Here is a 13385-nt window from a genome sequence, read left to right as displayed (position 1 = left end):
TGTACTCGTAACACGGACCGAAGAAGAAACACCCTTGTGTTTCCCCCCTTTCCGGACACTTTTCGAAGTGTCTACAGACTTATGGGACCTACCCACTAAGTCCGACTTGCCGACTACTGCCGAAGCAGACGACAAGATTTTGCTGGTACCCGAAACCTGAGTCTGCGAACCGAACCGAACCCACTGGTCAGGAGACCACGTGGCACAGATCTCACACTGACGGTCTTGAGAACAAGACCGACAGTCCGGACACAACACGTGTGTGTCTTTACGTCGTAAAGGAAATGGACAACCATCTCGCGCACAAACTTTCCGTGCGCTAGCTGTCAACGAACTCGCGTCGGACATGGTAAATTCAACACAGAATTCCCAACTACCAACCGTATGTCAAGTTCAACCAAAAAAACAAACACAAAATTACAAGTAAAGAAAACTTTTTGCCAAAGCTTAACAGGTGTTAACAGGTGGACTGCAGAATTGAGAATGAAGTTACAGGTAGCCCGTGCAAGGATAGCATTGCGCATATCCGGCAAGGGAGAGAATTCTGCAGTGTGTAGGTATGACTCAGGTTGAATAGCATGTTTGTTGTGCTAGCACAGTAAGTTGAATAAGACTATTACTAAGTAAGCTGGATTTTAAGACTGTAAATTTTAAGTTTATTAACATTTTATATATATATATATATATATATGTATATAAATGGAATAGTTGTAATACTGTGAAGTCAGCATTCTTAGCCTAGGTATTTACATGCAGAAATCACAACAAACATTTAACATGACGCTGAAATCAACAGCAACAACATGGCACAAGTTATCAAATTGTTGGGGGTGCTGAAAAATCAAAGTAATATATTAACTGCCCCTATCCCCATTGCTGTCTTTGATTTTGATCAGGTAATATGGTTTTGTTATTCAGATTTATTCCAGTTTGTACACAATTAGCTGAAAAAGATGCATTTTCATATTCATATATAAATACTCTACAGTACTGTGTAAAACAATTTGGGCTAAAACATTTTCAATATGGCTAATAAAATTTCCATTTGGCTAATATTTTGGCTACTGGTATTTTTGATCCATGGCGAGCCCTGCAAGTGGCAACAGTGGGTTTCCTCTCTCTATATCTGTGTGGTTCTTAACCATATGTCTGACACCATATAACCGTAAATAACATGTTTTGAGTATGTCATTAAATAAAACATTTCTTTTCCCTCAATATCTGTGTGGTCCTTAACCATATGTCCGACGCTATATAACCGTAAATAAAATGTGTTGAGTGCATTCTTTCCTTCCTTCGTACCTTCTGGTAGACATCCTTCTGATGTGGATATTAAACTGGGATCTATGTTTTCAATGTAAAATATTTCACCCATTTCAACAGCCTGATTTACTCGTATCTCAGGATTGAGACAGCCCTTGTGCTGCAGATGTTGTCATTGGACATAAGGGCTGTCGAGTGTTCAATCAGGCTGTTAGATGACTCATTGCTGCAGCTATCGGCCTGCACTTCAAGTCTAAATGAATAAAAATTAGTCATTAACTGGAATGAACAAATGAACAAACAAATGAAGGAAGGAAATGGTTTATTTAACGATGCACTCAACACATTTTATTTACAGTTATATGGCATCGACATATGGCTAAGGACCACACAGATATTGAGGGTTTCCTACCTCAATATCTGTGTGGTTCTTAAACCATATGTCTGACACCATATAACCGTAAATAAAATGTGGTGAGTGCGTCGTTAAATCAAACATTTATTTTCACTCAATATCTACGTGGTCCTTAACCATATAACCATAAATAAAATGTGTTGAGTGCTTCATTAAATAAAACATTTCCTTCATTCTTTCCTTACAACATGTAGAAATCATCTGTGGTTGAAGCTTGCCAATGTATTATAAGACTAACAAAATCAGACCAACTTATTCACAAACAAGACCATGGCCTTTCATATACCAGATATACGGCATTGGTTGTTCGTTCCTACAACCTGAGCATCTCTGATGACTGCTCTACTGACCAAATTAAATCCAGCCCCACAATATGTTCGTGGGTTTTTTTGTTTAGTTTTTTTACCAATACCACTAGAGCACATTGATTTATTAATCATCAGCTGTTGGATGTCAAACATTTGGTATTTAAAATTTTTACATATAGTCTTTGAATATAAATTTTTTCATCAGTAGCAAATGATCTTTTATATGTACCATTCCAGACAGGATAGCACATACCACGGCCTTTGATACACCAGTTATGATACACTGGCTGGAACGATAAACAGCACAATGGGCCCACTGACGGAGATCGATCCCAAACCCCTCCCATCCCCACAATATGAGACAAGAACCTACTGCTGCAACATGGGACTGGTAACGTTGTCAGTGGTGTCCACGCTCTGTCTGTCTGCAGCTGCAACCAGAACAACAACATTTGTTTAACGTTGAGACTACTGGATTAATTTTTGACAAAAAAACATGTTGAGTGGATACAAGTTTTATAATTTTTACTCATATAAATTAACTTAAATGTTTTATAAATACATAAAATAAAGTTCCTATCTGAATCGGTAAGTATTATTTTCGTGGATTTTAATTTTTTAATGATATTTTAGATCAGTTAATGTTGATTAAAATTAAGCAAAAGTTGTGTTTATGTACGGGTATTTGTGGCCAGCCGTCTAGTTTTTATGTCCATCATTCCCGATAACTGGTTTTACGACAAATATTTGGTGATTTTCGTTGCTGGTAAAATGTTCAAAATTTATTATCAAATTAGCTGTCACAATCAGCTACTGATCCCTGAAAATGACTGTGATGTGCTGCCATTGTTATCAAGAAAAAATACTTGCCGAAAACAACAAACAAAAGCTACCATGCTGTAAAATATACAGTTCCCTGTTAAGAAACAACATTTCCGGTGAGTGTTGTGTGCAAAACGGTGAGAAATATAAATTGGGGAATACACTGTATACAGTGTACAGTATGTCGACTGGCGAGATATCTTGCCTGCAGTAGTCAGAAGGTCAAGACCAAAAACAAAACAATGTTGGTCTTTGGTCAGACCAAAGTTCCAGAATTAATTATAACAATAATAACTTCTTTTTTTAAAGCATGGATTGCACAGAAAAGGTGGGTATATTTAACATCAAAATAAGGAGCATATTTAAATTGAAATCAGAATGCACGTCATACTTCATGCGCGATGGTATTTTGGCTCCAAATGCGGTTTTTACATCTTAGCAAAAAAAAGCCAGGCAAAGATTGACGTAACATGAGAACCTTTTTTTTTAAAAATGTTGATGAGCAAAGGTTAAAACCTATAGTCCCCTCCTGTTGGACTGATTGGGTGGGTGGGGGGTGTGGGGTGTGAACTAATAACACGAATGCAGTTACCTCTGTACGGCTGACTGCTGTTGTCGAACCTGTTGTCGAACCCGCTGCGGCACAGTGACACTCCATAGATGTAGCCAAGCAGAATTGGCACACCAATACCTAGAAGAAAAAAAAAAAGATGAGTAAATCTCTACCGACAATGCATGGAAGTTGATTACGCATAATATACAACATTTAATCTCACATTTCTATTTTGTATTAAATATACAAGGGCAGATCCAGTGAATATTTTAGAAACGGGACCAAGGACAAAAGGGTGCATGGACAAACTCATGAAACAGGCACTTCAATGACATTTTTGACGATTGTAAAATGGAAATTGTATACAAATTTCTCAAAGGAGTAAAAATTAGAGGTGTGTGTGTGTGTGCAAGACAGGTGCCCCCCTGGTCTCCTCCCTTAGATCCTTGATGCAGAAAGAAATACTTTATTTAACAACGCACTCAACACATTTTATTTATGCTTATATGGCATCAGACATATGGTTAAGGACCACACAGATATTGACAGAGGAAACCCACTGTTGCCACTTCATGGGCTACTCTTTTCGATTAGCAGCAATGGATCTTTTATATCCACTATCCCACAGACAGGGTTGTACATACCACAGCCTTTGATATACCCAATCGTGGTGCACTGGCTGGAGAGAGAAATAGTCCGGTGGGTCCATCCCGCATCGAGTGAGCACTGTACCACAGGGCTACATCCCGCCCCGGCTACACCAGTGAAACCAGCCACTTACCGACAGCGAGACCGGCGATGACAGGTGCGACAATAATGGAAGCCACAACTCCACCCGTGATTGCGAGGTTGTGCTTGTGTCGCGACGGCCTGTCCTCGTAGCGGGCGTGAATCTAGAAATAAAGCACAAACCATGTCATTTCAGTTGAAATGTTTAACCAATCTCAGATGGCCTCAAATCACTCCCATTCGTTCCAAGCCATTGTGTTTAAGCAGGGCTCGAAATTAACAGCGGCACTGTCCATAGCTGTGAGTCAAATTGTCAAGTGTCGGGGGCTTTTCCAATGGCAGTCTGTGAGCTACATTTTTTCATTAGTAGCAAGGGATCTTTTATATGCACCATCCCAGACAGGACAGGACATACCACGGCCTTTGATATACCAGTCGTGTGAACTGACTGTAACGAGAAACAGACCACTGACAGGGATCGAACCTAGAGCGACTGCACATCAAGCGAGCGATTTATCACTGGGCTACGTCTAAGCCCCCCCCCCCCCAGGACAGGACAGGACATACCACGGCCTTTGATATACCAGTCGTGGTGAACTGACTGTAACGAGAAACAGCCCACTGACAGGGATCGAACCTAGAGCGACTGCACATCAAGCGAGCGATTTATCACTGGGCTACGTCTAAGCCCCCCCCCCCCCCCACTGATGGGAAGGACTATAATTACCTTTCTGCCAACCCAGACTGGAATGCCGATGATCATGGCGGGAATTGCGATGCTGGCGACCAGGGTGATTCCGACGGGAGCACCAACCAGCGTTCCGAGTTGCCAAAGTATTTTCTTCTTTCGGCTCCATGGTTTCTTTTTCTTTCCCAATAACGTGCAGCCTGATGGACTGGAGGAGAGGAAAGGAAAGGAATGTCTGTTTAATGACACCTCGGCACATTTTAAACTAAGGCTACTTGTTGCTGCATTGCCTACACCTACAGCAGGACTCGCCCTACCAAAAAGCCATGTTGGCCAACTGCTGATTTTTATACAAAGTGGCCACAACATTTACTATTTGGCTAATAAAATGGTGTTGAAATTGGCCACTTTTTAATAATTTTCAAGGAACACATTACATATATCTGAAATTTGGCTAAAACAAAAATTCTTTCCAGTGTGAGCCCTGGCCGGGCCGGGCCGGGCCGGGTCGGGTCAGGTCAGGTCATAGGGCTTAACATACACTTTCATAGCAAGGTGTTGTAAAGGGCTCATCCTGTACATTGCCAAATTTGCCAATTGCTCATTTTTATACAAAATGGCTACAAAATGTAGTCTTTGGCTAATAAAATATTCCTCAAATTAACCACATTTTTAACAAATTAAAAAAAAATACTCTACATTTCTGAAAACTGGCTAAACCAAAATTTGTTCCAATGTGAGCCCTAGTTATAGTGCACGCCTGTCATGGGCACAGGTGTTGGCCCATGTCGGCTCCTTTGTCCAGGACAAGCATAACCTGCTATACAGTATGTTTTATATGCACTTTTCCATAGACAGTGCAGTCACATGGCACTGGTTGGATCAGGAAAAGGAAGTTTTGTTTCACAACATTTCAGTGCATTCTAAACAATAGACCAGCCTCGGTGGCGTCGTGGTTAGGCCATCAGTCTACAGGCTGGTAGGTACTGGGTTCGGATCCCAGTTGAGGCATGGGACTTTTAATCCAAATACCAACTCCAAACCCTAAGCAAGGCTCAGTGGGTAGGTGTAAACCACTTGCACCGACCAGTGATCCATAACTGGTTCAACAAAGGCCTATGTTTGTGCTATCATGCCTGTGGGAATCGCAAATAAGAGTAGCCTATGTGGCGACAGCAGGTTTCCTCTACAAAACAGTATCAGAATGACCATATGTTTGACATCCAATAGCCGATAAGATAAAAAAACAATGTGCTCTAGAGGCGTTGTTAAAAAAAAGAGTTTACCCCTTGTTTTTTTACTAAACAATAGCTATTTGGTGTTAACTCTTGGTCAAAACAAATTAAAGTTAAGTTATATATATAATAACATTTTTTTTGGATTAACTACACCACAAGAGCACATCGACTCAATAATGTTCAGCTATTGAATGTCAAACATTTGGCAATTTTTTTACTCACAAATTATATGCACTTTGTCACAGATAGAACACCACATACAATTTAGCTATTTTGATTTGCTAGTCAAGGAACATTGATTGGGCCAGGAAAACCAACAATCAGAGAATGGGTCCACTGCGGTGGTTCGATCCTACAACGCAAGCACCTCGGGCGAGTGCTCTACTGACAGCTAGACATACTCCTGGTCAACCAATATTCTTTGTTTTGTTTAACGACATCACTAGAGCACACTGATTAATCATCAGCTATTGGATGTCAAACATTTGGTAATTCCGACTCGTATAGTCATCAGAGGAAACCCGCTACATTTTTCCAAATGCAGCAAGGGATCTTTTATATGCACTTTTCCACAGACAGGATAACACATACCATGGCATGTAACCAACTGTGGCGCACTGGTTATAACCAGAAAAATGGTCTAACATGAGACAGGAATTTACTGCTTCTGCATCACTACTGAAAAAACAGCAAGGGATCTTTAATGTGCATTTTTTTACAGACAGGACAGTACACACCATGACCTTTGATATACTGGTAATGGGGAATTGGTTGAAATGGGGGAAAAAAACACCACAAGAGCTTCTTTATCTCATGACCGAAGCACCTTAGGGGAAGGTAGGATGGAAATGTTTTATTTAATGACACACTCAACATATTTTATTTACAGTTATATGGCGTCGGACATATGGTTAAGGACCACACAAATATTGAGGGAGGAAACCCGCTGTCGCCACTTCGTGGGCTACTCTTTTCGATTAGCAGCAAGAGATTTTTGATATGCACCATCCCATAGACAGGATAGCACATACCACGGCCTTTGATGTACCCAGTCATGGTGCTACGAGGGGAGTACTCTACGGACCGACATAGACCCTGCCCCACCACTTTTATTGAAACCTTTATATGAAGTTATGTAATTTCAATCCCTGCATGTACCCACCTTAAATAATGTAGGACTGTAATCTCCTTCATACAGAGCCAGCAGAACTTCGCTCCACAGATCACGCAGGACATCTTGTTAGAAGTATCCTGGTCCATCTTGATGTACAGAACACCGCAACGCGGGCACGGCTTGAAGTTGTCCTCTGGAAAAACTAGTCATTAAAGCGAAAATTAATTTGTCGCCGCCATTTTGGAAATTTAATTATCAATGTACAACTTTGTACTAAATACCGGCCTTGGTGGTAAGCTCTAGATTGGACATAAGGCCGGTAGGTACTGGGATCGCAGCCCAGTACCTGCTCCCACCCAGAGTGAGTTTTGACGACTCAGTGGGTAGGTGTAAGACCACCACAACCTCTCGTCTCTGACTAACCACTAACAACTAACTCATCGTCCTGTACAGACAGTCCTGATAGCTGAGGTGTGTGCCCAGGACAGCACACTTAGACATAAGCACAGAAATAAGTGGAAATGAAAAATGTACTAAATTTCGAAGTGATATACAATGATAAATTCAAACACAAAGATAAAAGAAAAACTATTTTTATAATAACAAACAACTTTTAAATCGTGATCTCAAATATAAGCAATAACAAAGTCCAGCATACTGGGTGCTGTAACTAAACAAGGACAATAAAGTGAAGTGGATTTGTCATAGGGTTTTAAGTGCACATTCAGAACAAGCTGTTGTAGCGCACACTTGTTGTGGGCACAAGAGCCGGCCTTGGCCTTGTACGTGACCACAACTCAGTGCTGTAACTAAGCAAGGACACTAAATCGAAGTGGACTTACTCTGTGAGCCTAACTCAATGCTGTAACTAAGCAAGGGCAATAAAATGAAGTGGACTTCCTCTGTGAGCATAATTCAGTACTGTAACTAAGCGAGGGCAATAACACGAAGTGGACTTACTCTGTCTGTGAGCATGATTCAGTACTGTAACTAAGCGATGGCAATAAATCCAAGTGGAGTTACTCTGTGAGCCTGACTCAACGCTGTAATTACTCTGTGAGCCTGACTCAACGCTGTAATTACTCTGTGAGCAGTTGGTCATCACCTCGGGAAACTGGTCGGCATCCTGCTCGACCAGAGACATGGGACACTCGCGGGGCGCCCCTCCTCCGTCCCCCACACTGCCGTTCGGCAAGTTCAACTGGTCTGGACTCAGGCTGCTGGTATTGGCGTTGGCGATGTTGAAGCTCATCTCGGAGCAATCTGAGTCTGAGTCGAGGCTGATGATAGAGTATTTGCGAGAACGCCGGAACCGGAACCGGAACAGGCGCCGTAGGCTAAAGATTAAGTTGAAGCCTCTGCGGTAGCCGGAGTTGCGGGAGGCACCCGACGACGTGGAGACGACCTCACTATCACCTCTCTTCATCTTTTTTTTATTTATGTCATTATAGGTAGGTAGCTTTGCCACTGATGCGACAAACCTGAAAGCAAACGAGAAAACCTTTCAATACTGTGAACCAGGAACCCGTTCCATAAAAGCGATCTTAGCCATAAAATCACCTTATGTGCCTAATGACCGCACTCACTTAAGGTGATCTTAGAACTAAGATCGCTTTGTGGAATGGGGCCCAGGTCCCATATTTTCGAAGCTATCTTAGCACTATGAAATCGTAAAACCATCATAAACTATGACATAACTATGGTGTGAGCTATAGTGACATCATAGTCAAGATAGATTTACGATATCATAGTGCTAAGATTGCTATGAAAATCCTAGCCTGATTAAGATTCTGACATGGGATTTTCTTCCGCAGCTACACACCTTTGCAATTTATGTCTCAGACAAATAACAATTTGTATGGAAGACAGATCACAGTAGTTAATCTCAGTAAATATAGTTTTACATTTTATGGGAAAACATCTGCAGCTAGTCTGTGACATGTTACATATTTTATGGGAACCCAACTATAGTGTGCCTTAATATTTTTAGGGGTTTCTTGAATATTTGCCAACACAACTAGAGCACAATGTTATATTAACATCGGCTATTGGATATCAAACATTTGGTAATTTTGACATATAGTCTTAGAGAGGAAACCCGCTACATTTTTTTCATTAGTAGCACGGGATCTTTTATATATGCACCATCCCACAGACAGAATATCACATACCACGGCATTTGATATACCAGTCATGGTGCACTGGCTGTGACGAGAAAGAGCCCAATGGACCCACCAATGGGGATAGATCCCAAAAGTGCTATATGCATGAAGTTCTAAATGTTTGAAACATAAAACATTAGTATTGTTCTTAATTTTGCATCCTGTGGACATATATTGTGCATAAACATTTTGTAAAAACATTTTTCAATTATAACATACATCACTGTAAATAAATATATATATACATGTGTCTTGTAAAAACACTTCAGTTACAATATACGGTATATGCATACATATATACAGTCGAACTTGGTCTAACGGTCACCTGTATATAACGGTCACCTGCCTATAACGGCTACTATAAATCCCCCCCCCCCCCCCAATGCATTTCCTTCTTTATTTGACATGTACATAACGGTCACCTGTCCATAACGGCCAGCGGCCACTATTTTTCACCCAAAATCACAGGTTGAACCTGCTATAATGGTCACAAGATGATCGTCGTGAAGACGTTTGTTTTTTGTTTTTTTTTAACCCTGGTTATGTCTTTACTTTTTGAATCATCTTAAAAATTATAAATTAAATGTGTTTATTTGGCCATGTCTGTAGCTTTGGGTTTATTTTCCGTCAATGTAAAGTTCCATTGTAATTCTCTGATCGTAATTGAAAAACAAACGGACCCTCAGTAACTTCTGTGACACTGAACAATAGACGACTTCTCATTGGCTGTACATAATGGAATCTGTATGTATGATCACTCTATTCATTCTCAAGAAACAAAACAAATGAAGTGTTAAGTTAGGTGTCTGATTGTTTCTAGCTAGAGATGATTGGTAAATAAACATGAATTGCTGAAGGCGGCGGTCAGTAAAGATGCCCCGTACGTGGTAGGATTATTTAATGACTCATGATCTTATTCAGCTGTAATCAACGGTCATACTCCACTGAAGGATTAGCGGTGATATGAAACAAACACATAAGTTAAACATGCCACATGGGTAATAACCTTCAATTAAACAAAATATATTCTGAAAGTCAATGTCAGTGTTTGCGACATGTATTAACGAATACGTCTGCATGCAAAATGCCACCGACAAATCGTACTGCTTTAATTTTAGAACAGAGAATCAACGTTATCAACAAATCTGAGAAAGGCAATTTAAGTGCGCGAAAGATCGCCGATCATTTTGGTGTAGGACGTTCTCAGATTAATTTAGTTTTAAAAAGAAAAGCTGATGTTCTGGCCGATTTTGACACTAATATTTCAGCCGAAAGAAAAAGGCAGAAGAAAGCAAGTCAATGATGACATAAACAAGCTAGTGTGGGACTGGTTTAAAAATGCGACATCTAGAAGGATAAATTTGAGTGGGCCGTTGATTAAAGAGAAAGCACTTAAATTTGCCGAAGATTTGGGTGTCGCGTCATTCAAGGCGTCAAATGGGTGGCTGGACTCGTTTAAACACCGACATAACATTGTTATGGGCACTATGAGTGGCGAGAGAGGTGATGTCAATAACGCTACTATTATTGACTGGAAGGCAAAGCTTCCGACCGTGTGCGAGGGATACACACCACAGGACATCTTCAACATGGATGAGACAGGCCTTTTCTACAGATATACAACAAAGAGCATGTTCAAAGTTAAAGGAGAAGAATGTGCCGGTGGGAAGCGATCCAAAGAGAGACTGACCATTGCGTTGTGTGCCAGTATGACAGGGGAGAAGCTTCCGGCTCTTGTAATAGGAAAATGTAAAAAGCCACGTTGTTTTAAGAAAATAACGCCCGAGGTTCTACCTGTGATATACACAAGTAACAAAAAGGCTTGGATGAACAGTGCTTTGTTTCAGTGGTGGATAGAAAAATTCAACTGAAAAATGAGACGTCAGAGTAGAAAAGTGCTCCTGTTTGTTGATAATGCGCCTTCCCACCCAACAGTAGAACTTTCTAATGTTAAACTTGCTTTTCTTCCTCCCAATACAACTTCCAAATCCCAGCCAATGGACCAAAGAATCATTCAGACCATGAAACTCAAATACCGCAAGCGTCAATTGCAGCATGTTATTTCTGCCATGGAACAAGATGAAAGCAAATGTGGCACACAGTTGTTAAAAGATATTAACGTCCTTCAGGCCATTTATTGGATTCACAGTTCCTGGAAAGAAGTGGAATCTTCAACAATTAAAAGGTGTTTTGAAAGGTGTGGATTTCAGTCTGTCGAAGAGAATACATCAAACGGAGACAACAGCGATGAGGACGACGGTGACGACGATGTACCCCTGTCCATCATAGCCAAGTCAAAGGAATTGTTTGGGTTACCATTACATGAAGTTGCTGACTGTGATACACACGCCAAGACGTGTGACGAGTCTGTTGTTGATTGGGCTAGACCTGCATCGGTTCTTTTGAAAGAAATGGATAGCAATGAATCGGGCCAAAGTGATGATCGTGACGAAAATGATGATGGGAGTTATGAAGGCGAGATTGAAAGTAGGAAACAAAAGGTGTGTTCAATAACAGAGGCGGAGAAGTATGTGAGTTACTTGAAAGAGTTTGCTCTATTTCATGGCAGGTGTGACATTCTAAGCGCTACCATGGATATAGAAGAACATGTGTCTTCGATGCGAGTGGAATGCTATGGGAAGCAATCCAAAATTGGTGACTTCTTTAAAAAGTGAATAAACAAAATAGGTGTGTTATTTGTGTACTATCATTGTATTGTGTTGTATTGACATGGACAGTCTCATGTAATAAAAAACCCACCTTATTTATAACACGTGTATCTTTTTTTTTTTATGACAGTTGTGATATGTTTTAATATATGTGTTCTAATTTTGAACCTGTATATAAGGGTCACCTCTCTATAACGGCCACTTTTGTCAAGTCCCTTGGGTGACCGTTATATACAGGTTTGACTGTGTGTATATATATATATATATATATATATATACATACATACATACATACATACATACATACATACATACACACACACACACACACACACACACACACACACTCATATACACACATATATACACACACATACAAAGTTGAAACAAAATATAATCCCTCACACAATATATCATTGAAATGAATTAAAGAATGTACACGCGTCTATTCCAGGTGGCTGATAATTTAAAAATTGCGAAAACCATTTATGGGTCACGCAAAAACAAATTCAGGCAACCCATTTTGTTCTTAGGTAACCTATCAAGAACATGTAAATAATGATGTCACAAAATTAATACACCAACAAAACTATAGCTCTTGTAATTTTCAGAGGCCTGTATTCATACCTACATGGCTAGAAAACAAAACTGGTACATTGTACCTCTATCTACCTACACTGTTGTATGTACAGGTACATCACAGAAGACTTTGATAGCATATACACAGAGAACTGGAACTTTGTGTTTCCTACATGATGGAAAGGTCACATGATTCTGTAAAGCTGCCTGGTCACATGGATTTGATCCAAATGACACACATTTGGGTGCAAGTCTGTTGTTATGTAATCTCAGTTTTGTTTGTTTTCTTTGTAACCTTAAATGGAAGTTTGTGAGTATCACCAATAATGAAAAGTTATTTCTTATGATATTTGCGTTTTTCAATGTTCTGTATCACATGTGCGTGTTCCATCGATAACATGACAATAGTCTTATCAGACATACATACAACATTGACGTCTCACTGGCTATCCAGAGATCGAGCCCGGGACAGACATGCTTGAAACTCTAGTGGTATATGAGCATGTAAATAAATATTGGTAATGGTAATGGTCTCGCTGACAGCATAGTGAACATGTCCAAGTATGTGCGTGAAATCATCATTGAAAACAGTTTGGCAAATGAAATATGGGTAATTTTTATTTTATTATCGGGGGACACGGTCGCGAAAATAATTCCTTATGAAAATGTAAAAGGAAAGCCATATCGCGAATTATTTTAGCCACGAAAATATTTGCATATACGGTAAATAATATTTATGTTCGTCACATACTGCCTTGTAAATCCATAAATACTGTTTTGTAAATAGTTGTGTCTTTAAAGCCGTCTAAAGTCGAGTCCTGAAAATAGAAGCATGTTTTCATCCT

At 40.1% G+C, this 13385-nt stretch overlaps 1 protein-coding gene and 1 long non-coding RNA gene across 6 annotated transcripts in view; one reads left to right on the top strand and one right to left on the bottom strand.

Moving 5' to 3' along the window:
- The window catches only part of LOC121376756, a 78512-nt gene that overhangs the window by 17202 nt on the left and 47925 nt on the right, over nt 1-13385 (bottom strand). For 3 of the 5 annotated variants that reach the window (XM_041504525.1, XM_041504524.1, XM_041504526.1), the window contains 6 exons: nt 8091-8613; nt 7179-7332; nt 4818-4986; nt 4143-4254; nt 3401-3499; nt 2360-2417 (listed from right to left, as the gene is read on the bottom strand). In XM_041504525.1, the coding sequence (XP_041360459.1) occupies nt 2360-2417; nt 3401-3499; nt 4143-4254; nt 4818-4986; nt 7179-7332; nt 8091-8613 (1115 nt within the window). Of the gene's footprint in view, nt 1-1302; nt 1517-2359; nt 2418-3400; nt 3500-4142; nt 4255-4817; nt 4987-7178; nt 7333-8090; nt 8614-13385 lie in introns of all 5 variants that reach the window. The other 2 variants (XM_041504527.1, XM_041504528.1) reach the window with 1 other exon arrangement.
- Nucleotides 1-13385, top strand: part of LOC121376758 — a 51657-nt gene that overhangs the window by 26821 nt on the left and 11451 nt on the right. The gene's annotated exons all lie outside the window — the stretch shown is intronic.

The sequence above is a fragment of the Gigantopelta aegis genome, chromosome 7 (assembly GCF_016097555.1).
Source record: "Gigantopelta aegis isolate Gae_Host chromosome 7, Gae_host_genome, whole genome shotgun sequence".
Classification (NCBI taxonomy): Eukaryota; Metazoa; Mollusca; class Gastropoda; order Neomphalida; family Peltospiridae; genus Gigantopelta; species Gigantopelta aegis.
Note: the sequence above shows the minus strand (reverse complement) of the source record. Positions and strands in the feature narration are given on the sequence as shown.